The following is a 27,592-nucleotide window of genomic DNA, read 5'->3' as shown; positions in this document are numbered from 1 at the left end:
AAATATGACGTAAATCAGTGTTTAATATGGAGTCTTAAGATTGGAACCACACACACACACACACACACACACACACACACAGGAATTGGACTCGCGCAGTTTTCCAGGCACCAAACATAACTGCTCCACCAGTTGTATCAACATGTAGTTGGCGCCATCTTTTGGTTTCCATAGGAACTGATATGCATGTGAGGGGAGCTGCTGGTGCGCAACTGCGTTGGCCCCGCTGACTCACGAGCTTGCTGCTGGTGACATTATCTGTTACATGGAAGCCTGTCATGCTGCAGGGTATGGCATGCTGGAAATGTGTGCGACTTTATGATGCGCCTCTTCAGTTTTTCTCAATAGTTCTCACGAATGCACCATGGGAAACGCACGGGGGTGCGCATTTATAGGGGTCTTGCTCAAGGACAGGCCATGGAAGCTGATAACACTGATGGGTTAAACCCTGATCTTTGCGCGCGCCTCGCTGTTGCGGTGCTCCAGCTGACATGTCAATTCAGGTCTAGAAAAACACATTTGCTGGGAAAAGTTCTTGAACGGAGAAGCAGAAGTGGGAACCACAAGAGCCCTGTCATTGCTCTCCGGTGACAAGTGGGCCTGTTTTTACACCTTCTTTCTAAATAAGGAAGCGGCCTGACAGACATATGACCACCGACCCAATTTGGGAGCAGCCCGAGGGCCCCATTGCGTCCCAGGCCGCTGAACGTCACCAATAAGCTTTCTTCCCCTCCAGTCCAGCAGTGACAGTAGACTGTTGCCCCCTCAACCCTTCACCGACTTGGTATTTTTCTTGGCTACCCCTTATATTTTCCCAGCGGTGAAGTCAGCATGATGTCATAGGGATGCGATAGCCTTGGCAAGGTTGAATCAGGGATTTTGGAGAGTGGCAGCCTGGAAGATTTATTTTGAACTCTTACCGAGAGAGACTGTCAGGGGGAAGAGAGAGAGAAAGGAAGAGTGTGTGTGAGAGAGAGGGGCGCGGATGAGCTGCAAAACATGGTAATCATCACCAACAACATCACCATCACCTCCAGCTCTGCCGCGCACTCTCCCGTCTCCTCTCATCCTCTGCACCGGGGCTTGCGTTTCATGCCCACAGCCCTGATCTGCTTACCAAAAATAACCCTCAGCCAGCATGCCGAAGGAAGCAAAACAAGAAGAGCGGTATTTTTAGGGTCATTAATTTCGACCACGTGGCCCGACGGTAAACCGGATGGCCGTTGCGCAAAGGCTCCTCGTCAGTATGTCCTGCGAGGCCGGCACGCCGCACTGGACGCTGACCGCGGTGGTTCTCCTGGGCTTTCTGCTGGGGATCGTGTCAGCGTACCCTTTACCGAGCAGCAGGACAAATACAACTTTGCTGGAGAAACGATGGGAGACCCTCTTCTCTCGCTCTGTATTGGGGATCTCTGGGGAGAAACCGGAGCAGAACTGGGAGAATGACTATCTGCTGGGAATCAAAAGAGTGCGGAGGCTCTACTGCAACGTGGGCATCGGGTTTCACCTTCAGATCCTCCCCGACGGCAGGATAAACGGTGTACATAATGAAAACCAGTACAGTGAGTTATACCTCCACCAATGTAATGCAACAGACATAAAGAGAGACTGTCAGTAAGCATGGATCTGCGATGCGCAGGCTAGTCTTTCCCCTCTGTTCATTTGCATGACCATATCTTATCTGACACGGAACGAGAATTGAATTTCTTCCACGCCAAAGACATATCTATTAAAAACAAGTATCCATCAGCACTGAACACCCCCCTCTCTCCCCCTCCTCCCCCAGCTCAACCATCTCATGAATGTATGGACGCTTTTAGACAACTTATTTTTACGCAGCCCCCCGCGAGCACGGTCCAGAGACCAGTAGCCGTGCACGTCAATGCAATTACTGCAATTATTGCAATGACTAAATGCGCTTAATTGACGCGCCTGAAAGCAAATGTTCGATGGAGTGAAAGATGCAGAACAAAGGCTCGGCATGCTGCGCAGCAACCTGCAAGGTTACACCCAGATGCAGAGAAAGCACAATGCTGCCGTCACCACGAGAAAAACGCTAAGCTGTCAGGATGCTCGGCTGGTATTTTCATGTCCATTTTCATTCTAATGCGTCATTCTGTGTCTGAATCAGGTCTAATAGAGATCTCTACGGTGGAAAGAGGAGTGGTGAGCCTATATGGAGTGAAGAGCGAGTTGTTTGTCGCAATGAACAGCCGTGGAAGGTTATACGGAACGGTAGGTATGCACAGTATTTCATTTATTGCCCCAGCAATGTTAGTTAATTACATCTGGAAATTAAGACTCGCTTGCAGCTTGATCCGCCTTATTTCTTTATTTTTTTGTCTGTCATATCTCGGAACGGGCTTCATGCCCGATTCTGCCAAAGCTTCATATTATCCGTTGCGAAATCAATATATTTTAATTCCACCAGGAATTTATAAAGCTCTATTTAAAGCAAGGAATGTTGGCCTATGGGTAAATAATGATGAGGTTAACAGATGCAGGGTTTAGACCCCCACGCTGTCATGTGGTCCTGTGTGTGAAGGTGGGAAACCCCCTGACGCCCTGAAACCTGTCAGCAGAACTGAAAATCGATTTAAACAGCAGAATGCTTAGCTTGCAGGTACGTCGCGCGCACATACACAAACCTGGGGAAGAGAAGGGCTCCAAATGCACCAACCCCATTATCTACATGCTTAACCCTAAAAATACTGATAATGACTGATGTGACTCTTGTGATCATGACTTTATATCTGTTGGAACCCTTAAACTGTAGATGAAAGTGATGTTTCATTAAAAAGGGAGAAAAAGGCTACAGAGTACAACTACAGTGGTATGCGAAGATTCGGGTACCTTGGGAAAATCTCTGCATCAGTTGGCAAACTTCATTTTAACCCATTTGATACCCCAATGGAAACAAACATTTCAGTAATGGAATCTTTTTTTTTTTTTTGCTTCTACAGAAACATTTTTTTCTGTACATTTAAACAAAAATGCATAAATTTGGGCACCCTTTTAAGTGCATTCATTTTAAGACCTGTTGGGAATAATAACTGACAAGTGTAGCACATAATTGCTTTGATTAGCTCATTAGATCTTCAGTTACAAAGACAGGTGGAACCAATTAATCAAAAAAGGTTGTTTAACATTATCTGGCTGTGCTTGCCCTTAGTCCTTTCCCAGAGAGTGGCAACATGGGGACCTCTAAACAACTCTCCACTGACCTGGAAACGAAGATAATTAATTACCATGAATTAGGAGAAGGGGAATAGAAATTATGTGGAAGGCTTGGACTATCTATCTCCCCATGCAAGAAATGAAAGGCCACAGGAACAGTCCTTGTGATGGAAAGATGTGGTAGACAATAAATAAATAAATACAGGAAAGGCACAGGTGAAGGATGATAAGAGTCAGTCAAGCCACAAACCACCTCCAGAGAACTACAAGAACACCTGGTCGCTGATGGTGTAAAAGCTCATCTGGACAAGCCAGAAGCATTTTGGGAAAAATGCTGTGGCCAGATGGGACTAAGACAGAATTGTTTGGTCAGAACAAGAGGAGGTATGCATAGCGACATAAGCTGAATTCCATGAGAAGAACTCACTGCCTGCTGTGAAATTTGTGGAGAGCCCATTATGGTATCAGGCTGTGTGGTGAGCACAGGTACTGGAAACCTTGTTAAAGCTGAGGACCACGTGAATTCCTTTCAGTATCAGCAGATTTATGACAACAATGTTTAAGAGTCACAAAGGTGAAGCTACGCTGGGGTTGAATTGGACAATGATTCTAAGCACGGTTCAGAATCCACCAAGGAATTCATGCAGAAGCACCAGTACAGTGTCTTGGAACGGCCATCCCAGTTCCGAGAATTTAACATCACTAAAAATGTATGGACTGATCAGAAGCAAGCTCTCTCTGTAGCCAAAGAAGAAGTATAAGCCAAGAAACCCGACTGAATTGGAGGTGTTTTGTGTAGAGGAACAGGCCAAAATACCACCTGCCAGACTTCAGGGACTTGTCTGTGGCTATAGGAGGTATCTACAGGCTGTTATTGCAATCATTTCTTTGGGGTGCCCAAATTTATGAACACACCTATTTTTGTTTAAATGCACAGAAAAAAATTCTGTTGGAGCAATAAAAATAATTCCACTACTGAAATGTTTGTTTCCACAAGGTATCAAATATGTTAAAATGCTGCTTCTAAAGCTCAGTAAGAAACAAACTGATGCAGCAATTTCCTAAGGGGTGCCCAAACTTTTGCACGAGGGAGATTTCTAATTCTCCGTAAAACTCTGCATTTTTTATATCGACACGCCTGAAAAACCACCTCACGTGAGCGGAAAAACTTTTCAAGCATATTTAAGAGTTTTTTTTTTTTATTATTAATGTAGGTGTTTCCATTATGGTAAATGGACTTGTACTTATACAGCACTTTTCCAGTCAGCTTGACCACTCAAAGTGCTTTACACTACTTATCACATTTACCCATTCACACACACATTCACACCCCGATAGGCACATCGGGAGGCAACGTGGGGTTAAGTGTCTTGCCCAAGGACACTTCGGTATGTAGTCAGTGGAAGCCTGGAATCGATCCGCCTACCTTCCGGTTGAAAGACGACTGCTCTTCCTCCTGAGCTACAGCCCCTTTTTTTTTTTTTTTTACCTTTTTTTACTGTGATATTTAGGTTTTGGACCATTCAGGGGGTAATGGAAACACACCTTTTGATGAATCAGCCAAGGTGCGTGTTCAAAGTGGCCGGTGTGTTGATATCCAGTTGCTAGCGTGTGAAAGCTAGACTCAGCTGTAAACTGAGTCGTCTCAGCCTCAGGATGCTGCTGGGCAACGGTGGCTCCAGGAATAATAAATGACACGTTCCATCAAAATGAGTCAGAAACACATATTCTTGAGGTCAGAAAGTTACTTAGTGCTACTTTAATGTCACAGTTATTAAAGATTGGTTAACAAAATGCATTTCCAACGGCACCTGTCAGTCAGGACGTCTTAAACTTTCTCACACACTTCATCCGTTTTCATCGGCTGTACAACCATCACACGCTTTCTGCTGTTTTCAAGCATTATGCACCACATCCAAAGACCTCCAGGCAGACCACCTTTTGGAATCTATCAGACCAGAAATAGTTTTCAAGCACCTCTTTTAAAGTTTAAGAGCATAAGGGACTGAATGTGTGAGTTTAGCTTTTTATGAGCTTTGTACATATCTTCACGTTGGTTATTTGCTATTTCATTATGATGGTTGGTTAGTGAACGCTGTACATTTTCAGTTAAAATAGAAAATCTAATTCTAAATACTATGTGAGTATCAGCCTTTGTCAGATTTGTGCAGATATATTAGTATACAAGCTTGTAACAATTATTTGCAGCATAGAAATGTAAATTCAGTTTCAGGTCATTTATAATGTGTCTCCACTGAAAGTTTGTCAACTAAAATGTTGACGAGTCCATTTTTTCTTTAGGGTCATCTTGGACACATTAAAAAGAAATTCATTAATTTGTATTGGCTGTGCAATGCCACCAGGTTTTTATCCTCATCACACACATTTAAAGTATTTGTAGAAATAGAAATGCTTTCCAGAAAAAGGACTGGTTTGGGTGTTATTAGAACGATGGAAACACATTCCCACCAGTTGTGAATTAAAATATATTGACAAAGTATCTCATAATTATTAGATTTAAAGGTATTATTATGAGAACACAATTTTTATAGGATATAAAGTCTTGAGATTTTAAAGTATGAGATAAAATTATGACTTTTTATCTTATAATTATGAGATACTTTGATCATATTTTTAATTATAAGTGGTGGGACTGGGCTTCCACGCAGAACAAAGGCAGTCATTGAAATGCGGGTGTCCCTGGTGGTGCTGGAGGTCGTCGTGTTAAGCAGAGCTCTGCTGACACACGGCTGCTCGTTTGCTTGGTGTGTGACACATATTTGACAGACAGAATGTGAGGCGGTTATCTGGTCATGAGTGATGAAGCGTTAGCTTGTGAGTAGGCTGATCTGATAAGAGATTGAATTAGGCCACATGGTCTCTCATGGGCAGTACTTGCTTTGGTGTTGAACACTGCCAGCTCAGCATAGCGGAGGCATATTGTTCTGTGATTGTAACAGATACTTAGAGAGCAAGAGTGACAGAGACATGAGAGCTACCGTCCAAGTGTTTTGTAGCCTAAACCTGACATATTTTAAATTGGAAAGCTGTTTAAACTATAATTGGGATGCTGTATAAAATGTACATGTAGAAATATCTTACTAATGCCTCAAAATTACATCATCTTGAAGTGTAGCTTAGAGTTGGGACCTTCACAGATGTGCAGGATTAACTGATGCACCTCTGTCCCATCACATACTGTATGTTGGCTTAGCATGTCGTATGACAAGCCGGTTGGACCATCTCTTCCACGGTTCCAAAAATAAAATGTTAGATTTTAATTAGTCAGACCAAAAAAGCAAAACAAAACCAAAAAAACAAAAACAGTATTTCTCTTCATCTCAGTCCATCCTAAATGAGCTTGGACCCAGAGAAGCTGGTAATGTTCCTGGATGTGGTTTGTAGGGTTTTTCCTTTGTATTTTAGTGTTTAAAGGCAACGATGGAGTCTGTGTTGGCGAGTGCTGATTTGTTTGCCAGATAACTCATTTAGTTGTAAAATGTCTTTTGTTGCCCCTGTGGAAAATCTTTTGCCTGCATGAAATCAAGATTAAAAATTATTAGATTTTTTTCATACTACCATTAATTAAATGCATGTGGAAATCATCTGCAAATCACTCAATCATAACTTTATTTGTTCTACAGTCATTTAGCAGATGCTTTTCTCCAAAGCGACTTACATCTGAGAGTAAAACACAAGCAAGAATTCAACCAGGAGGGACGTCATCATTAGGTGGTAGTCAGATTGCCTGTTGGACCCAGGCGCTGACGTGTAGTGCTAGAGGCAGGGCTTTTTTCTTTTTTATTCCCTTTCTATAATAGTCTTTTGTTTAAATACAAGCTCACAATTTCATCACACAATATCATCTTGGGCATAAGTGCAGCAGCTTCTTCAGTACCTGGTTGAGCCAAAGAGCTGGACAAATCTTTCTACCTCATTCTGAGTAGAAGAGTTAAGCTAAGTGTGGAAATGCTCCTTAAACAACTGAGTCTTTAGCTTGCTTTTAAAAGTGGATAAGGACTCTGCAGATCGGACGGAGTTTGGTAGATCGTTCCACCACCGGGGAACAACAGAGGAGAAGAGTCTAGCTACTGATGTGGCGCCACCTTGTGGTGGGAGCACTAGGCGTTTTTCACTGGCAGAGCGTAACTGTGGAGAGGGAGTGTAGCTCTGGATTAAGGAGTGAAGGTAGACCGGAGCCGTTTGGGTTATTGTTTTGTAAACCAGAAGCAGAGCTTTGAATCTGATGCGCTGCAACTGGAATCCAGTGGAGAGCGATTAGCAGCGGAGTGACATGAGCTCTTTTGGGCTGGTTGAAGACCAGACGTGCTGCTGCGTTCTGGATCATCTGCAGAGGTTTAACTGAGCATGCAGGCAGGCCAGCCAGTAAGGAGTTGCAGTAGTCAATGCGGGAAATGACCAGAGCCTGGACCAGGAGCTGGGTCGTGTGTTCAGTCAGGTAGGGTCTGATCCTCCTGATGCTGTAGAGAGCAAATCGGCAAGACCGAGCAACCGAGGCAACATGGTCCTTAAAGGTCAGCTGGTTGTCTACCATGACACCAAGATTCCTGGTAGAAGACGTAGGTACAAGCGTGATGGAGTCAAGCTGCACGCTTATCTGTGGCGGTAAGGAAGGATTGGCTGGAAAGACAATAAACTCAGTCTTGGACAGATTTAGCTGAAGGTGGCGATCCTTCATCCATGCAGAGATATCAGCAACATGCTGATATTCACATTGAGACGGTTTTGTCATCAGGTGGGAAAGAAAGGAAAAGCTGAGTGTCATCTGCATAGCAGTGGTAGGAGAAACCATGAGAGCTAATGATGCACCGAGTGAGGAGGTGTATAGTGAAAAGAGAAGAGGGCCAAGCACCGAGCCCTGAGACACCCATGTTAGCTCATGTGATCTGGACACTCCACCACATTTATTTACAGTTATATTTACAGCTTAATTTGACATTTTCACAATCTTTAGGGCAAAATAGTGGTTAAACACTTTAGTATTTTCCCTTGTTTACATCTTTGTCCAATGTTGGATAAGCTGAAAAAGGATTTAGTGTCTATCCACGACCACCTCTGACTGACATGCTACACATTGGGTTTGACTCATTTCAGAAAAGAGCTCTTGGGGATGAAGAATATTTCTGAAAATGTTCAAATATTCCTTTGAATTTAAGATGTAGCTACAGAAACATATGTAATATATCAGTAATCATGTTTTCCTTCTCATTCCTCCACCATGTTGGAGTCGCATGTGAAATGAAATGAAATTATACTTTTTTATGCTTCATTACCTGCTTCTCACTATAAATGATGCATTCTGGCTGACTCCTTTTCTTTCATAAAACCAAAGTTAAGGTAATCACCAACTTATAGCCTTACTTTTTTTCTTCTTCTTAAAATAAGGACGGATCATCTGCACTTTTGTTTCTCAGACACGTTTCATTAATTAAACAGTGCAAAGTCTTTTCAGGCTCCCAAAACACTGGTTTCATGTGAATGAGACACAGAGATGATAAAACATTTAAATGAACACACCGCAACTCGTCTATATGGACATGGCCTCAATTTAAATCACACTGGCTCTGAGTCCAAGCCTCTGGGACCCCCTGTGCTCTTTGGGGGACCCCAGTTTGGAACGTGGCAGTCTTCTTAAAGAGCACTTTACAGTTTGTTTCTTGAGCCGTTGATTGAAACGCATGTTCTCTCTGTCTTTGTTCCCCCAGAAAGTCTTCCATAACGAGTGCAAGTTCAAGGAGAGCTTGCTCCCAAACAACTACAACGCCTACGAGTCCCTGATTTACAGAGGATCCTACATAGCACTGAGCAAGCATGGCCGTGTGAAGAGGGGCAACAAGGCCACAACTGCCATGACTGTTACGCACTTCTTACCCCGGATATAATGAGAAAAAACTGGCAATAACAAACTAATTTGCACATGTGGATTTTTTCACAGGTAACACAAGTACCACATACCTACGTACAAACACAGAAGACAACGGAAACTGCAAAAGAAAGATACACACTTATATCTGATAGTATTTATTCAAACTTTATATGTATATTTGGGTAGCTTACTTTGTATTAGAAATGATAGAAATGCCATTCTGTGCTGCTGTTATGAGTTTTGTTAGTTTGTGGGGATGGAGAGGCGTCATTTGGCCCTCCAGTTTTCATGGGTGCTTGCTGGAATTTTTTGCCCTCCCAGTGGATGACAGCTCATCTTTAATGAAATGAAATGGAGATATTACCTCAAAGAAGCATATCCTGAGGAGAATTAGAAAGAGATGTGTGCATGAAATTGACACACAAAGGAATGTCTGTTTACTTTCAAAGTTTTTAATTTTCATCCATCAATAATCTCAACATTTCTTGTTTATGTTTGACTGTCTCCGTCACTGTCTGGGCAACCCGAGCACTCGCCAATAAGTCAGTGTCTTTCCTTGTTTCGTCATGAGGTGGCTGTGCCTTGAATTCCTTCTTGCGGCCCCCTTACCCTTGCATGCGAGAAATGTGCTGCTCAAGTCAGAAATAGGAATGATTACGCAAGTCATCACTCCCTCAGACACCATGGGGGACTTTAGCCTAATTCCTTGAGGGTCTGAGGTTTCTCCTCTTTATTCTCTTTCCACAATTAGATCAATTAAGTAATTGAAACTATGCTGCACAGGAACCAGTGGAGCCTTGAGTTAACGTGTAAAACTAGATTTAGATTCAGAACTCTATCCCCCACCCCACATCATGTCCATGGGAGCTTTGACAATCCCTGGTTTGATTTTCACTAGTTTTGTAGCCGGATCCTCAAGCCAGACTAAGTGTGTGACTGTTCGCTGTATGTATGAGGGTGCATTTTTTTCACGTATGCATGTAGAATTGTTTTAGAGATGCTTTATTTAAATTGATGTGATCATTTGAGCCTGTGTAGCAGAATATCACAGACCCGACCTCTGAGCTGTGTCGGGACTAAACTCTTGGCTGTTGACGACTCATGCCGGTTCATTGAACTTGTTTCTGAAGCTTCAGCGTGACGGTGGGAGCCGTTTGCCTTTCACATGGGTCTGATGATATTTGGCACTTAAAGTAGCGTGTTTACAGAGTACGTCCCTGGTTACTGTAAATATGACGGTCTTCTACGTAAATTTGATATAAACCCAATGTTCCAGTTTGGCCCAGAGAGAATTGGAACAGTTTATCAAAAGTGACATTTTGATAAAGTTGATTATTTATGCCAGATATTTAAGCTATTTATGGATTATTCAGACTTGTCACTGAGGTATATAGTTGGGCTTCTTGTGAAAAACAACAGTCAACCAAAGGGTTCAGGCTTTCTGTATGCAGCATTTCATACTTGAATTCATATAAAGGCTCACACTCCTCTCTGATACTGTAATTTTCCATTGTGGAAACAAACGGAGGCATAGGTCAAAGCCAACAGAAGACAGTAAAGATGGACAGAGGACTTACGTGGGGCTCTGTATGTGACACTGATTGTTTGTTTAACTTGGCAAGGATGCGTATAATGCCTGGGTTAAATACCTGAGAGTGAGACCTGCAGGCTCCTCCATGGCTGATGTCAGACCGGATGGTCAGCGCAGGGAATCTTGTGCATCTGAGCCATTTTTTGTACCAAGGTCAGTCATGGGGGCTGCCTCCTCTACGTTTTCCATGTTCATTTGCTTTACAAAGCTCCATACCTGTTCCACTTTGTTTCTTGGACTTCAGCATAGATATGCGCAATTTAAACTGTTGTGATGAGGTGCATTAATCAGCGTCATTTATTTATTTTTTAACATGATCTGCGGTTTACTGGAACTAGCAACCGACGAGGCCAAGATCAGCTGGGTGAAATATGATTCTAAGAAAGTAGCGAGACTCCTCCTGTAGGTGTGTTTTCTTCTCTCATGCCCTCTCTGACCTTTCTTTTATGAACTGATGGTTTACATGCCCTTTAAGCTTATGTGTGGTAGCAGAAAACGAATGTGCCGTAACTAGTCAGGTTGAGCACGTGTGTGTAAGCATGTGTGCATTTGTCCGCTCATACAATGTTCTGTTTCTGCCAAAGCAGAAGACATAGATGGTATCTGATGAGTTTACCTTGAGTCAGGAATAACGGGGCATTGTCTGACTGTGCTAGCCAGAGATGAGAGGGATGGAGAAAGCCAGCGCAACATCCACTAATGGAAATGTGTCGAATCAAAGCACCAAATGTGGTTTCAGCTGGTAGTTTTTGTAGCAAAATACCACATGAAATAAATCAAATGCTTCCAGGAAAGAGACACTTGAGTTAACTATCTGATGGACTGAAAACTGTGATTCAAAAGAGCAACTTGTGACTCCCAGGATGTCATGTACGTTACTGAATGTTGACAAGACTGATTATGATGTCTTTGGGGGGATTTTGCCTTGAGCATCTTTTCATTGTGACTGATCAGCCTGTCTCATATCACTCTGATTAGAAAACAGGCTGATTTCATGGCAGAGGAATTTATTTTATTTCTAATTTATCAAACTATTTAAAGGTGCAAATTTTTTTATTTTCATGGAGAAAATGCTGTTTGTTCTTGATTTCTTTAAAACTAGTTGACTTGCAAGATCAAATCGGCTTGTGTCATTGTGTTAATACTGTATGTTATTACTGGCTTATCATGGTTTGCTTCAGAGGACACCGTCAGCACAACAGCGGGTTCAGTAGCAGAGTGGGGAACCGTAACGTCACGTTAGCTCTAAGGGACAGTTGATAAGGTGATATTGTGGAATGAAGTTGACAGTGTTCATACCAAAAGCAAGGTCACATGATGTCGGATGTTACTGATGCCAATTCTACAACGTTTGCATGATGCTGCTGTGAAGCAGAAAGGTTGTAAAATATAGCAGTAACTAAGAAAAAAGGTAGTAAATGGTGAGAAAATATCACTTTTCAACCTCACTACCTTAGTTCCTCATTATGCATGTAGGGTTCTGAGTGGACTTGGTATGTCTTATCCCTTTGATTGAGGATCCAGTGTCTGGATTTTGCCATTGTGCTGGTTTTAAAACGTGTTGGTTAACAGGGAATGGGAGGTCTGTGGGTGGATCTGGGATCAGATTTGTGTGTGCGTGTGTGTGTGTCCCTGTGTGCCGCCAGCCTCCGTGTTTCCCTCTCAGTTTTCTATTCCTGCACTGAGGGGAGAATGCTTCCTCCGAGTCCCCCTCCTCTTTTTTAACATATACCTCACCTTCTGCCTTAGTTCCGATTATTGAAATGATTGTAAATTAGTTTGAAACAACAGACTTCTCCAATCATTTGTTTCTGAAAAAATATGACGAGTAAGTAAAATACTATATTGCAAATGGTTTTCCTTTTATTTTTGTACGTATGTGCTGTGCACAGCAGTCAACTGTAATTCTGAGACGACAATAAAAGATGTTTTGTAAAATCTTTTGTGACTGAATTCCTTTAAGATCAGCTTCTTTCTTTCTGACCCTGAATGATAATTATTATGGGAAGCGCTGTCCAGTCTGTGACATCGAAGTTCTTATAAGTCGGTATGGAGCGCCCCCTGCTGGTGAGGAGGCAGAAAAGGGACATTCTAACAGGTGAAAACAGACTGAAACGTTTAGTTTATTTTAACTCATATCTTTAGTTCTTCTTCACCATGTCCTAATCCCTGAAATGTGATCCTTTTCAGTGTCATTATTTTTTTGTCTTTTCTATTGTTGGATTGGACTTAAAGTCAAATTCATTCAGTCTAAATTGATTTACTTCACTGAAAAGCTAAACAAGTAAAACCTGTACAGTGTTCAAAAGGAGTACAACCCCTGAAATATCACTTGAATACTAAATGATTCAAAACTGCATCACTTCTGAGCAACTGCACGATTTCTAGGTTGACAAGTAGAGCATTTCATCTTATAAAACAACGGAAAATACTTTAGAAAGGGGATAACAGTGAGCACACCTCTGCCAAACGGAGTAAAAACATCCGGATTGGGATTGATTTCTAAACCGAGCCACGTCTTCCACAACTTTGCAAGCAAACAGTCATGTAAACCACCTGTGACAGGTGTTAGAAATAGAAGATATGAGGACGATAGTTCATTATAAGTGGTTTCAGGTTTCAGAAGCTAAACTGTCAAATTATTTGTTGGTTTAATTTTTTTTTTACTTATTAATTGGAGTGAATACAAATGCATCACATCAGAAATGAAGCAGGTGGACAGTCCAACACATGCAAACACAAACAGCCACAACATGACATTTCATGTTGGAAAAGGAATGAGTCTAAACTTATTTATTCCCACCCCCCTTCCACATTGACACTATTTACCTTCCAACGTGCCCAGGCTGCTTCCTGCTCCATAACCAAAAGCATAAATATAACAACATGTATTAATATAACGTCACTACCACGCCACTACTATAAGTATTATACATACATGTCACACATATACAAACATACACCACCAGTCAAATCCTGGAGTGTCAGACTCAACGGGAAATGTCACCCCAACTCCCGACCGGTGTCACACACATTAAAAAAATAAATAGAGCTCAGGAGACGGCTTTTAAACAGCAGGGGAGACGTGGAAGAATAAGAGAACAGCGCAGAATGTGGAAGCTCTAAGATCTCAAACCTGTTTTGCTCCGTTTAGAACTGAAATGCTGAGACTTTTTTAATATGAGGTTTACAACTAATTTAAGATAATTCAATGTCTAAAATGCTGAAATCTGTCATAATCTGGAAGCAAACACTAAACAATCAAATTGTTCTGAAAGTTAATGGAACAACTTAAAGTTTATCTTGTTTCATGATGATAAATGATTACACGGCTAATTCTGAATAAGGTCAAGCTGTCTGAAAGAAGAAAATACTTGGTGTGCACTCTTGTGAAAAACAGGGAGAGGAGCGGAAGTGTGTACAGTTAATTAATAAGCAATGCATAAATCATTCTTTGTGAATGTGACTCGGTAAACTGTGGCACATGGTATTAAACCTTAATTAAATACCATTTCTAATATTTATCAAAGTTCAAAAGAAAAGAATTGAGTATTACACTGAAAGGATTCCATGCACACCCCCGGCATCGGCATGAGTCCGAGCCCCTACGCTGCTACACCAACAATAAAAAACCCTGAAAAGGTTTAAATCAGCTGACGTAAGGATCACATAAGAAAAATCTGTAATTAATAACTAACTTTAAAGATACTGGTGAGTAAATGTGAATCACCATCACCTTTTCTCTTCCTCTGCTACGTCACCACTCTCTGGATTTACAAGTTTAATCTTTAAACTTTAACATAGAACAATATAATCTATAATCTTTCCCTTTCTAGCTGAAAAACGTACGTTTTTGTAAGACGGCACATGAGAGGGGTCAGGTGTATCTTTGAAGTTAAACACTTCCCAAATTGCATTTAGGCAACGCTTAACCACAGAGAAGCAGGTGAGCTTTTTGGTAAATGAGTTAGCCAGTTTATCGACCCTCTGTTTATAAAGCCCTGTTGGACTTTCTCCTCCGCTAGTAGCTGGCCACGTACCATCTGGAGTGTTTCAGCTTTTTGGAAAGCGCTTCATCCCCACTGATCATGCAGCCGACTGTCTTCTCGCTCATCCTGATTACTGCACATGTTTCTGTTACAGTGGATTGTAGGTCGAGGCTGCAGCAGCAACAGCTTCAGCAACATCCGACGGATAACAGCGGAATACCTGCAGATCTATCTGCTGGTCCAGGACGTTTTCACTCTGAGCCGAGCAGATCAGTGAGAAACGGCATGCACAGAGGCTTTCTGGGCAAGTCTGCTTGTATTCACACATTTTTCTTTCACAAATTAGATAACTATTTTAAATATTTGAAAATGCATCATTTTCACTACACATGAAAGTCCTTAAAATATGTTTGCACATAACGGATGCTTGGAGAAACACTGCACAGCTTTCTGGATTAGATAGTAAATATATGATGTCATGTCAAGTATTCTGGAAGACATGAAGAAATTTACCAAATATTTTTCTAAAACTGTTCTAAATATACTAAAGTAAAACATTTTTACACTTTTAATATCTTGTTTCTTTGTTATTAGCTTTTTTAACAGCAAGTTTACCAGTAAGAACTGCTACAAACAACTTTGTGCCCACATTTGATTGGAGAAGAAAGCAGTTGCTCCACAAGTCTGTGAGTATCTTACATCCACTTCACTTTAAAAAATGTATGAATCCAAATAAGTTTCTAAAAGTTTTTTCTTTATTTAGAGGCAAAAAGACTTTGGATTGGACCTGGTCTTCCACCGCATTTGGTCAGATATGGCGAACCACCATGATGTGCTTCTTTCTACAAGCGGTAACAGGCTGCTTAGAGTGGGAGGAAGAGATCTGCAGGTGGTTCATCAGCAGCCTTCAGAGGTCTCCTCAGCCCTGCTGGAGAGGTTCCCTTTAGTAAGGAGACAGAGGAGGAGTGGAGAAGTAAACCCCTCTGATCCTTTGAGATCTGAATCAAATCCCTCTCATTCTGCAAAGGATGCAGACGGTGTCCAGCCCGAACAAGAGCAAATAGGGTCTGTGTCCAAAGAAACTATCACATCAGTTGATGACCCTCTGTGGGTCTTACGGCCCAACGGCCACGGCAGTCCTGTCAAGACTAACATTGCAGACAGGTCAAAACACAAATAAGACTCTGGACTTGGAACGTGGTTGAAAATCTTTGTTTGCAATTAAAACTGACTAAGGGGAAGGAGTAGATGATCCTAGTTAGCCTGTAGTCTCAGCAGGAGCTGGACAGATGTGAAGAGTGTCAAAATAAAACAAGCAGGTGGTTTATTCTTCTTCTGGTGACATGACTTCTATGAAAATAGATAAAACATTTACCTAAAATAGCCCAGATTAAAAGCAGAATAGAAAATTATTCCACCTTCATAGGCACCAGCGAACCGGTTACATCACAGTGACCTGTGCAGGTTCTGTGTTTGAACAGCAGATGATGCGTTTGGCAGCGTCTGACATAAGTTTGGCCCTGTGTCCTACTGTCCTTTAACCTCTTTCGCCTGTTAAATTTTAATCCTTAAACCAGATAAGACAATGTTTATTTTGCATATGTAAAAATGTGTTTATGTAAGTCTGAATATTTACACAGAAATGTTTATGCAAGAAAAAGAGTAAAAAAATCATCTGATATACAAAAAACAAAACCAAAACAAAGTTCAGGTGCAGGACACCAGCAGTCGCAGCAATGAAAAGTATTTATTTATTGAAACGTGTTAAATGAGGTTCTTTCTAGCCTGAAGTATATTATTTATATATTTTGCTTCATGCTGTTATTTCTGATGTAAAAAAGGCACCTCTTCTGTGGAGCATCTATTTTTAATCTAATCTGTATTCTGCAAGAAAAAAAAGATAAAAATGTGCCTAAAAATATTTGTCTTGTCCACTTTCGTCTGATCATGTTCACATTAGACAAAATATGGTGATTACCTCATGCATCATAAAGCTTTTATTTTATTAAGATTAGCATGAACCTGTTAATGATCCTCACATTTATCCTAACTTGACAACCTACTAAGCAGAAAAAATACTAAAGATGCTACTTCAGTCATTCATTTTGTAAAACAGGTCACATGGTTTCATACACACACACACACACACACACACACACACACACACACACACACACACACACACACACACACACACACACACACACACACAAGCAGTCCGACTGCAGTCAACACACTAGTTAGCATCAGGGAAGCTCCATTGTGCTCCAAAAAAACCAAGGAGCTGTGCTGTGGGTGCAGAGTGAGATGGATTACGTGACCCTCCATCGGGAAAAATGGGATTCCCAAATCCAGATAGCTTTTAATCTTTTGAACAGCCGGGCCCAGGTCAACACTAAAAAGTCCCGCCATCATGGAATATTAGAAAAATCTTTCATTTCCACTACCATCAGCTATCTGAACCATTTAAAATAAGGTTTTGTATTAATTATTTTTAGGTAACTTTACTCCCCAAGGGGAACTCAAGTTGTCATAGCATTCCAGAATAGTACACAAAATACACAGCACAACACGATGAAATACTGGAAGAAGGAAAATAGAATCAACACATTTAAGGGCACTTGTGAGAAAATAATAGTAAAAGTATGTAACAGTATGTTGTGTTTTTTTCTGGAGTCTGTCAAAGAGAAATTTCTGTCACCTGTGACAGTAAAGTTGATCTTGTCTCATCTTTGTTATGTAACAGGCAAATATTAGACCAGTTCAAATTACAGCTAAATGATGCAATGTGCATCAAAGAAATGTTTCCTGGAAGGAAAACAGGATGATTGAATCTAAAAGTAAAATCAAAGTAAATGTCCTACAAAAATGAACAAATAAGAATATTGTGGTTTAAGAGTTTTATAAGTATCAACAGGTACTTCAAAGCATTGACAGGATTCACTGCCCCCCCCCCCCGTGCATTTACCTGTGGAACCACAGACTGTACATGACACACGACTGTACTTCGTTTTATACAGAAAGAGGAGTGTATTTCAGTACAAGACAGTTTGTGGATTCTTCGGTGCAGCAAACGAGCTTGTGGTTCTTGTTTGCCGTCGACTCAGGACAAACAAACTGTTTTCCAAAGAGGAAACACACTTGCAGCCCAAGTTCTTCTGTGAACTCACAGAGGATAAATATAGAAACAAACAAAGGCCTCCAAGCAGCGCAACATGGTCAATAATCTAGTTTTTTTTTTTTTTTAAATCTTGCTTCTTGGGATTGTGATTCACTTTCTCTTGGTAAGACCTCTTTTCTCTCCCCATCGCTTCCCTTCTCCATCAGATTTCACCAATTGGGAAAACTTCTTAGCCAAACAAAACAGAAGGCACCATGTCAGAGAGTGGACACCACAACATGCTTTAACATGCAAAATAACATGGCTAACTTTCCCATTGTCTCTACATTATACATGTAACTACTGGAACAACCATTTAAGTCAGGGCTCTTCAACTCTGGCCCCTGGGGGGCTCTGCCCTGCTGGTTTTAGTCACTTTCCTGCTTCAACACACCTGATTCAAAGGAAGCAAGCAGGAAACAGCTAAAACCTGCAGGACAGCGGCCCCCCGGGCACCTACGGTAAAGAGCCCTGATCTAATGCAGAACGCCATCGTCCTCTGCCACATCAACCCCCTCGTCTTACTGTTTAACATGATCCCCCCTGTGGATGAACACGCAGCTCATTCCTGACAACATGAACTTGTTCCCTTCTTTTTTCATGCGGAGTATAAACCGGCACAAGCCCGTGTTAGGACTTAAAGAGAACATATATGCCTTGTCACAACCCTGAGGTAAGCAGCAATATAACTCTTCCACAAAGTAGCGCACTGCCACACACATGTAAGCTCCGTGGGTAACCACCAAAGCATGGACCGGGATGCCCCTGACCCCATCATCTGCCTTCCCCTCCACAGGAGATGCTTCTGGTGGCGCAGATATGGTGGCGTCATCCTGCCATCTGTCGTGCCAGTGTTCGGACCCGACGTGCTGAAGCATTTTCTCCACAAACTTTTTGACTCGTTCCTTCACCTGAAGAGAGCACAAACCTGTTAGAAAATGCTCCCAGTTCGGTTCCACTAATCTCATACGGTGAGAATAAAAGTCAAATGCTGCTTAAAAACACAGTAAAGCCAAAACACACGGCACTGTGACACAGACCTCACATCACGTCATGTGCTGGTCAGACCCGTTAACATCCAGAGTGTGTGTGTGCCACCTTGTGGCAGTAAGTATGCATTACATTACTCTGTCATTACGCACTGAGGTGTTTTCATTTGTGAAAACTGGAGCGCAAAGTTGACTTTTGCTGACTGAAAAAAGTCTCCCTATAGCAGAATCTTAAACAAAACTTTGTCTACAGACAGGTCCGCAAGACATTACAACATCAAACAATAACTCCACTCACATGCACCAAACATAACGATTCGATAAACTCACCAGTAGAATCCACTAAGAAAATAAAAACTACTAAAATTAAATAAAAGAAAACATACCCAAAATGCTCCTTCACTAATTATAAATACCACAAATAAAACCACTAAAAAATAAAAACACTACACAAAATACGATCACTCAATAAATAAATAAAATAAACCTCCTGTGGTTATTTAAAATGCCTTAAATTGCCACAATCTGTTAATCTGCTAGTTTTAAGTCATGAAGAGAATCAATATCCTGCATAGCCATCCTGCAAATATCATCAGGGTTAGAAGATCTTCATTCAGTAACTTGGGTTAAATCAGTGTGAAACACTTTGTGGAAACAGGGAAAGTCTTCCAGAGCCGGTTTTAAGTCCAAAGGTTATGCAGTCTATGCTGTTTTTTAAAGATTCCCCCAGCTGGAACAGAACGGCTCATGTTGTTTCCTTTTCTAAGTCGGTCTGCATCACAGCACAATACGTCCTGGAGACACCAGCTTGAACGGAAACTAGCAAGCAGCTAGTTTGACAGACATATATGAGCAGCGGTTACAGAGGAAAAAGGTGACTAAAGCCCAGGAGAAGCAAAGAGCCACTTCTCACGTTACCACAGTGTTCCACAACCTTTACAGCTTCCTCATGTCTCAGCAACACGTCGCATGACCTGTTTACGTCTACACAGCTGTTATCTGACTTGACCCAAGTGAAGCTTTTCATCATCATCTTGAGATTTTAATTCATGCTTTTATATCAGCTGGTTTAGATTACAGCAGTGCACTTCATGCTGGGCTCGGCTGGACCTCCCTCACCTCGAACCTCTACAGCAGGTCCAAAACACTGCTGCTCGACTTTTAACAGGCACAAATAAAACAGAGCACGACTCTGGTCTTGGTTTCACTTCACTGGCTCCTCATTTGTTTTAGAGTTGGTTTTAAAAAATCTTTTATTTGTTTTTAAGTTACTCTACAGTCTCCCCCCACAGCACCAGCCCTCCTTCAACCCAACACTCCTTCACGTCGAAGAAGAAAGCGATAAAACTAATGATCTGGCAAACAACACATTTTTCTTTGTATCGTTTAAGTGTGAGTCTTGTGATAGTAGTTTCTACAGCAGCATCACCCAAAGTAAACACTTGTTGATAAAAATGGCTCATTAGCTCTTTGTTTTACTAGTTTTATTCACTTTTTACATCGGACGATCACTTTAGCTGTAATAATCAGTTCAATATTTCATAAAATCTAGACCTATTTGGCTTTTAATTCAGTCTAAGATGTTGGCTTTTATTGTGATTTGATCTTATTTGATTTTAATATATTGTTTTATTGTAAATATAGTGCTATGTAAATAAAGTGCTATATAAATAAAGTGCTATATAAATAAATTGCTATGTAAATAAAGTGCTATGTAAATAAAGTGCTATATAAATATAGTGCTATATAAATAAAGTACTATGTAAATAAAGTGCTATGTAAATAAAGTGCTATATAAATAAAGTGCTATGTAAATAAAGTGCTATATAAATATAGTGCTATGTAAATAAAGTGCTATGTAAATAAAGTGCTATGTAAAAAAAGTGCTATATAAATAAAGTGATATGTAAATAAAGTGCTATGTAAATAATGTGCTATATAAATAAAGTACTATGTAAATAAAGTGCTATGTAAATAAAGTGCTATGTAAAAACAGTGCTATATAAATAAAGTGATATGTAAATAAAGTGCTATTTAAATAAAGTGCTATGTAAATATAGTGCTATATAAATAAAGTGCTATGTAAATGAAGTGCTATATAAATATAGTGCTATGTAAATAAAGTGCTATGTAAATAAAGTGCTATATAAATATAGTGCTATATAAATAAAGTGCTATGTAAATAAAGTGCTATGTAAATAAAGTGCTATATAAATAAAGTACTATGTAAATAAAGTGCTATATAAATATAGTGCTATGTAAATAAAGTGCTATGTAAATAAAGTGCTATGTAAAAAAAGTGCTATATAAATAAAGTGCTATGTAAAAACAGTGCTATATAAATAAAGTGCTATATAAATATAGTGCTATGTAAATAAAGTGCTATGTAAATAAAGTGCTATGTAAATAAAGTGCTATGTAAATAAAGTGCTGTGTAAAAAAAGTGCTAAATAAATAAAGTGCTATGTAAATAAAGTGCTATGTAAATAAAGTGCTATATAAATAAAGTGCTATGTAAATAAAGTGCTATGTAAATAAAGTGCTATGTAAATAAAGTGCTATGTAAATATAGTGCTATGTAAATAAAGTGCTATGTAAATAAATTGCTATGTAAATAAAGTGCTATGTAAAAAGTGCTATGTAAATAAAGTGCTATGTAAAAAATTGCTATGTAAATAAAGTGCTATGTAAATAAAGTGCTATGTAAAAAGTGCTATGTAAATAAAGTGCTATGTAAAAAGTGCTATGTAAAAAATTGCTATGTAAATAAAGTGCTATGTAAAAAGTGCTATGTAAATAAAGTGCTATGTAAAAAGTGCTATGTAAACAATTGCTATGTAAATAAAGTGCTATGTAAAAAGTGCTATGTAAATAAAGTGCTATGTAAAAAGTGCTATGTAAAAAATTGCTATATAAATATAGTGCTATGTAAATAAAGTGCTATGTAAATAAAGTGCTATGTAAATAAAGTGCTGTGTAAAAAAAGTGCTAAATAAATAAAGTGCTATGTAAATAAAGTGCTATGTAAATAAAGTGCTATATAAATAAAGTGCTATGTAAATAAAGTGCTATGTAAATAAAGTGCTATGTAAATAAAGTGCTATGTAAATATAGTGCTATGTAAATAAAGTGCTATGTAAATAAATTGCTATGTAAATAAAGTGCTATGTAAAAAGTGCTATGTAAATAAAGTGCTATGTAAAAAATTGCTATGTAAATAAAGTGCTATGTAAATAAAGTGCTATGTAAAAAGTGCTATGTAAATAAAGTGCTATGTAAAAAGTGCTATGTAAAAAATTGCTATGTAAATAAAGTGCTATGTAAAAAGTGCTATGTAAATAAAGTGCTATGTAAAAAGTGCTATGTAAAAAATTGCTATGTAAATAAAGTGCTATGTAAAAAGTGCTATGTAAATAAAGTGCTATGTAAATAAAGTACTATGTAAAAAGTGCTATGTAAATAAAGTGCTATGTAAATATAGTGCTATGTAAATAAAGTGCTATATAAAGAAAGTGCTATGTAAATAAAGTGCTATGTAAAAAATTGCTATGTAAATAAAGTGCTATGTAAAAAGGTGCTATGTAAATAAAGTGCTATATAAATATAGTGCTATGTAAATAAAGTGCTATGTAAAAAGGTGCTATGTAAATAAAGTGCTATGTAAATAAAGTGCTGTGTAAAAAGGTGCTATGTAAATAAAGTGCTATGTAAAAAGGTGCTATGTAAATAAAGTGCTATGTAAATAAAGTGCTGTGTAAAAAGGTGCTATGTAAATAAAGTGCTATGTAAAAAGGTGCTATGTAAATAAAGTGCTATGTAAATAAATTGCTATGTAAAAAAACTGCTATGTAAATATAGTGCTATGTAAATGAAGTGCTATATAAAGACAGTGCTATGTAAATATAGTGCTATGTAAATAAAGTGCTATGTAAATAAATTGCTATGTAAAAAAACTGCTATATAAAAAAAAAGTGCTATGTAAATAAAGTGTTATGTAAATAAAGGGAAGGTGGAGTCCACTGTTCTCACATTTAGTACCTGGTACTACTTTTATGTACTTTGTCTTGTAGGTGCCTCCCTAACCTGGATGCGTGAAACTGCTTTTGAGAGTTGGGACACGAATCCACATGTGTACAGTTTGGATACACCTGAAACGTCTTTCCAACATCCCTTTAAGCTTAATAAAAGTGTTAAAAACCCTCACCTTGGGTCAGCGGAGGAAAGAGACCAAACAGGTCCTTGAATTGCTTTCAGAGCTGTGCACGTGGATCTGGAAACAGCCACTGTAAAGAAATGGAGCTGGTGCAGAAGTGTGCAGCTCGTATGCCTGCAGGCATGAGAGCAGCCTGCGGTGTTTGGTCAGCATGTAGTGGAAACGACTGCACTGCTGTTACAGAAACCACCACAACACAGTTTTACTCTCAGATTAGAGCAGACAGACTGACTTCTGAGCCACTTTGCTGCCTCTTATTAATCTGAGCATTTAGTTCAGGGTTTCCACCAGGAGTTTTTGAAACTGTGGGGGAGGGCTGTGCACCCCCCCAAAAAATATCACAACCCCCCAAAAAAAAACCAAACCTCACATCTTAAAACTTTATAAATACATGATATTTAGGACAAACGTGAAATGTAGTCTTATCAAATGGCAGTTTCCCAGGATGAGAGCACAGGGTTTTCTCTCTTACTCCTTTTTCTCTGTGCGCCACTGTAGCTACTTTTTATAATTTATTTTTTTTTCTTTTGCAGCTCTTTCCTATTTTTGACCTGGATCTCTGTGAAGTGTGTCCTGGACATGGTATTTTTGCATCTTAGTTTAATTTTACTCTCTCTGTCATCTGTACCGCTGAAGTTTCCAGGTCTGGGTTAATAACGTGTCGGATTCTGAGCTCTGGGAGGACCAGACACAGCTTCCCTGCTGCTCTCTCCCCACATGTTTAATGTGAGTTATTGATTTTTTTATATTTATTACTTGTTTGAGTAGTGTTTGGGTCACAGAAGTAAAAGATGAAGCCATAAAATGCCACAAACATGTCGCTGATGTTTGGGCTAATTACATCTCAGGATGTTTTTTTCCAGTTCACCAGAATCACCGTCACGTCTTTACATTAAAAGGACCTCATTAGTTATTACAAATTAGGTTAAAAATGATCTGATGTGATGATCAATCACTGCCTGATTAACACCAAATGGCTTGGAAATGTGACAATATATTCACCCTGGCTCTGTAATATATAAATATAAATATCTGGCAGCTCCTCGGCATGAATATGTAGCGTAAGCATTGGTTATAGATCATAGTTACATGCACAATGTGTAATATTAACATTAATGAAACTAAATAAGTATCCAATAATAATAATAACAATACAAACTTTACATTCAGCTGTCTGAAAGACAATGTACTAATACCCAAAATGCAACAACCCAACCTCACCTGCTCTTGAGTCTCCCCGTCTGGAGGGGTGAAGTCTGGAAATGACTCACCCGCTGCCTTGGCCATGTCTTTAAAATCCTGAACCCGTCCTCCCTCAGCGATCCCAAAGCTCTGAGAAACAACATGTCAGAGACTGCAGGCGTCAGATTTACGTGCAACTTCAACAGAAAATGTTTTCACTGTGAAGAAAAACTCACCTTCTCTTTCAGTAACGGGTCACACAGCATCCGTAGACCCAAACAGCTGCTATTATGTTCCATTATCTTCTCAGCTGTCTGGAGGGAAAACAAAAAACTGGATTTTTTTCCCTTTATTAAAATAAATATTTCTACTTCATCATCCCAAATTATCCTCCAACAAATATTTGTGTGTGTTGTTGCTGCAAACAGACAAAAAGTGACGTCAGGCTTAAACGAGAAAAACAAAGCTTGGTTTTAGTAGGAACAGAAAAGTGCAGCGTGTTCCTATTCAATATACTTTCACAAAGTTTTCCCCCTCAAATCAGCTGAAGCATCTCACCTGTCGAGCCCGCAGCATGTCGCTGACAAACACGCTGCTGAACTTAACGTCTTTCAGGTAACGTCCTGCAGCGTCTGCCTGCTGCAGCCCCGTCTCAGACAAGGAGGAATCTATGGCCTGGCCTGGGCGAAGGAGATGGCCACAAGACAGCAGAGACACCAGAATGAACGGCTCAAATTACGAGGATATTATCTCAAAATATTTGTTTGCTTGTCCAGGAAATTTGGATTATGCTCTACCTTGTAAAAGTCCTTCTTTGTTGTACTGGGTCTCCCCACTGAAGGAAAGAAATATGTTAGGATCAAAGTACAGGAGAACACATTATTTATTATTATTATTATTATTATTATTTTAAAAAACAACTAGCTGTATTTGTGTTTATGTATTTATTATCTACTCTTATGATTGTTTCACTTGAGACGTGTGTGATGTTTTCTTCCCTTTACTACAGCTGCATCAGATAAAAAACGACTGCGTTTATTAGTAATTATTACAACAAGACAAAAAGAACATTTAAAATGTGATATAATATACTTCTTGCTGTTTTTAACTTAATGTTTTTATTGGGTTTTTCATTGTTGTGTTTTATGTTCATGTTTTCTGAGTGTTTAGCTTTTATTCTAGGATTTTCGGGTTTTCTGCTTTAGAAATGATAAACTCTGTTTTCATAAATACAGACGCTGCCCTCTTGCGGTCATTATGAGATACTGCAGTATGAGCACACTTTAAGTAGATTAAGTTCTATAAACCAAATAGTGGAACAGGATTGGTTATAAACAAACATTTACTGGTGTGTTAGTTGTCAGCTGCTCTGCTTTACAGTCAGAAGCTCCCGGTGTGAGGGTTGTTCTTAGTCCGACCAAGTTAAAATAAACGTTGTGTCTTTTACCTGCCATTAGAACACCTGTTGCGTTGTCTCGAGATGGTTAAAGTTAGCCAACATTATACATTTCACTCATTTAAACACATATTTTTGAACAATTTCTCTACATGCGAATTTATTTCTTTGTAGTTTTAATCTTTATACTAAGACTTGGGCTCGCGGGGCGAAACCAAACACCGGAGAATTTAAAAAAAAAGGACAAAAACCAGATGGTCAAATCCACTTACTGCCTGACGAGGGTCAGCCCAAACGCCAGTGTGTTCATGGTGCGGTACTTCAGGACCGGGAAAAGCCGCATTAATAACCGGTGGGTGGCTGAAACAGCCGCACGAGGCGGGTGTGTTGACTTAGGTCCAGTATCATAGATGAGTCGGTTACGAGAGCACGTGACGTACAGACCTGTGAATTAAAACGATATGAATACTATTAAGCCTGAAGCGCACAGCTGTAATGACGTCACTCGTCCGCTTGCTTCACCACATCTGAATGAAAATATCCAACACGTGTCTTTTGCACGTGCTCTGACGTCTGAGACCACTTTACATAACCTAGACCACGTCAGTCCAAATATTAACATTTAAAGAAGCTAGATATAGAAATACAGAGCTTTCTTTCTTTCTTTCTTTCTTTCTTTCTTTCTTTCTTTCTTTCTTTCTTTCTTTCTTTCTTTCTCTTTTGTGACAGTCTCATTTAAACGAAGATGAGGTCTTTAAAGCGTTAAGCAGGCACGAGACAGACGGATAAGGCGTTATTACAGACAACCAAAGCGCTGGAAAACACAGTAAAAATAGAACTATTTGGATGTGAAAGAAGGCTGGACGCAGGTGAGCTGGGGGTGGATACAAGACCAGGGTAACTGAGGACATCTAGAGCATGAGCAGAAAACTGCAGAAACAAACAGAAATCCAGACACAAAACCCAAACTCCAACAGTTAAACCAGACTTAACTGGAAGCATCCAAGTACAACAGGGATGATGGAAATACCAACGTAAACAAAAACGGGAAAAAGGCAACAAATACCAATAAACTCTGAATTACACCAGAACCAACCAACACGCAGAAAAGCCAAAGAGCGCCGCAAATAAATATTTTCAAAAAGATGGTATTTGATGTCTTCTTCTAGCAGGCTAGTTTTCACTCTTGTTCATCTCCAGCATGCTGTCATACTAACGTGCACCACCATGAAATTACAATATATATATATATGTATATATACATATATATATATATATATATATATATATATATATGTATATATACATATATATATATATATATATATATATATAAGGGAAGAAGAGTGAAAATAAAAAACGGAGGCCTGGTCCATTTCTAATGGTTTTTTATTTGTTCATGTCATTTTTTTTTTTTTTTTTTTTTTTAGCATTGAGTCGTCCACCTTGCAGAGCCCTGGGGGTTTTACACCAGTTAGCTGGTGTTTGAAGCTTTTTTTCTCTAGTGTAACTAAATACTCACCCTTAGTTGATGAAAGGTTGGGAAGGAACTATGTTTGGTAGCAAAATGTTTGGATTTATGACCTAAAAGTCAAAGCTCTGTTAATTTGTGGAGACTTGATGTATCTAATGAGCTAAATTAAGTCAAGATCAGATGGTTTTATATGTGGGAAAATGTTTGGTCCTGCTACCACAGCTCACTGTTCAGACATAGTGAATATAGTGGGTTATTGTTGCATTTTGCCAGAAATCAACACTGACAGGAGAACTCTTCATCTTATCTTTTTCTGTTGTCATGGCCTCTTGGCAGCCTCGGTGACAGCTTCCTTTCTTCACGCTCATGGAGTAATGGCCAGCCCTTGGTAGCATCACTGCTGCATCATATTTTCTCCACCTGCTGTTAATGATCCTCGCTGTACTGCAACACCTTGCTTATTCATTTGTACCAATTCTCTGAACAATTCCTTTCAAACATGAGAATTCTTAAGATTTGAAAACTCATGGTGAT

General features: G+C 39.6%; 3 protein-coding genes across 3 annotated transcripts; 2 read left to right on the top strand and 1 right to left on the bottom strand.

Moving 5' to 3' along the window:
- The first annotated feature begins 47 nt into the window (after nucleotides 1-47).
- Nucleotides 48-12,587, top strand: fgf6a (fibroblast growth factor 6a). The gene is made up of 3 exons (XM_041996806.1): nucleotides 48-1,562; nucleotides 2,132-2,235; nucleotides 8,904-12,587. Exons 1-3 carry the CDS (start codon nucleotides 1,217-1,219, stop codon nucleotides 9,078-9,080), a joined length of 627 nt encoding a protein of 208 aa, XP_041852740.1. The 5' UTR covers nucleotides 48-1,216; the 3' UTR covers nucleotides 9,081-12,587.
- Nucleotides 12,588-14,373: 1,786 nt separating this feature from the next.
- On the top strand, nucleotides 14,374-16,565 carry LOC121647971. The gene is made up of 3 exons (XM_041997829.1): nucleotides 14,374-14,948; nucleotides 15,239-15,330; nucleotides 15,408-16,565. The coding sequence occupies exons 1-3, from the start codon at nucleotides 14,744-14,746 to the stop codon at nucleotides 15,822-15,824; spliced, it is 714 nt and encodes a 237-aa protein (XP_041853763.1). The 5' UTR covers nucleotides 14,374-14,743; the 3' UTR covers nucleotides 15,825-16,565.
- Nucleotides 16,566-17,813: 1,248 nt separating this feature from the next.
- On the bottom strand, nucleotides 17,814-26,109 carry tigara (TP53 induced glycolysis regulatory phosphatase a). The gene is made up of 6 exons (XM_041997827.1): nucleotides 25,857-26,109; nucleotides 24,986-25,023; nucleotides 24,747-24,868; nucleotides 24,425-24,502; nucleotides 24,228-24,338; nucleotides 17,814-18,715 (listed from the first exon to the last, which is right to left on the bottom strand). Exons 1-6 carry the CDS (start codon nucleotides 25,925-25,927, stop codon nucleotides 18,326-18,328), a joined length of 810 nt encoding a protein of 269 aa, XP_041853761.1. The 5' UTR covers nucleotides 25,928-26,109; the 3' UTR covers nucleotides 17,814-18,325.
- Between the last annotated feature and the right edge of the window lie 1,483 nt (nucleotides 26,110-27,592).

This window comes from Melanotaenia boesemani, chromosome 10, assembly GCF_017639745.1.
Source record: "Melanotaenia boesemani isolate fMelBoe1 chromosome 10, fMelBoe1.pri, whole genome shotgun sequence".
Lineage (NCBI taxonomy): Eukaryota > Metazoa > Chordata > Actinopteri > Atheriniformes > Melanotaeniidae > Melanotaenia > Melanotaenia boesemani.
The sequence above is the reverse complement of the archived record's forward strand: the minus strand, read 5'-3'. Positions and strand labels throughout refer to the sequence as shown.

Excerpts from the sequence above, each read along its gene's own strand:
- fgf6a (XM_041996806.1), top strand. The coding sequence starts at position 1,217 with ATGGCCGTTGCGCAAAGGCTCCTCGTCAGTATGTCCTGCGAGGCCGGC. Across the intron at positions 1,563-2,131 it reads ACATAATGAAAACCAGTACA|GTCTAATAGAGATCTCTACG; the intron begins GTGAGTTATACC and ends TGTCTGAATCAG. Across the intron at positions 2,236-8,903 it reads GTGGAAGGTTATACGGAACG|AAAGTCTTCCATAACGAGTG; the intron begins GTAGGTATGCAC and ends TTGTTCCCCCAG.
- LOC121647971 (XM_041997829.1), top strand. The coding sequence starts at position 14,744 with ATGCAGCCGACTGTCTTCTCGCTCATCCTGATTACTGCACATGTTTCT. Across the intron at positions 14,949-15,238 it reads CATGCACAGAGGCTTTCTGG|CTTTTTTAACAGCAAGTTTA; the intron begins GCAAGTCTGCTT and ends CTTTGTTATTAG. Across the intron at positions 15,331-15,407 it reads AGCAGTTGCTCCACAAGTCT|AGGCAAAAAGACTTTGGATT; the intron begins GTGAGTATCTTA and ends TTCTTTATTTAG.
- tigara (XM_041997827.1), bottom strand. The coding sequence starts at position 25,927 with ATGCGGCTTTTCCCGGTCCTGAAGTACCGCACCATGAACACACTGGCG. Across the intron at positions 24,869-24,985 it reads CAAAGAAGGACTTTTACAAG|GCCAGGCCATAGATTCCTCC; the intron begins GTAGAGCATAAT and ends TCCTTCGCCCAG. Across the intron at positions 24,339-24,424 it reads ACCCGTTACTGAAAGAGAAG|AGCTTTGGGATCGCTGAGGG; the intron begins GTGAGTTTTTCT and ends GTTGTTTCTCAG.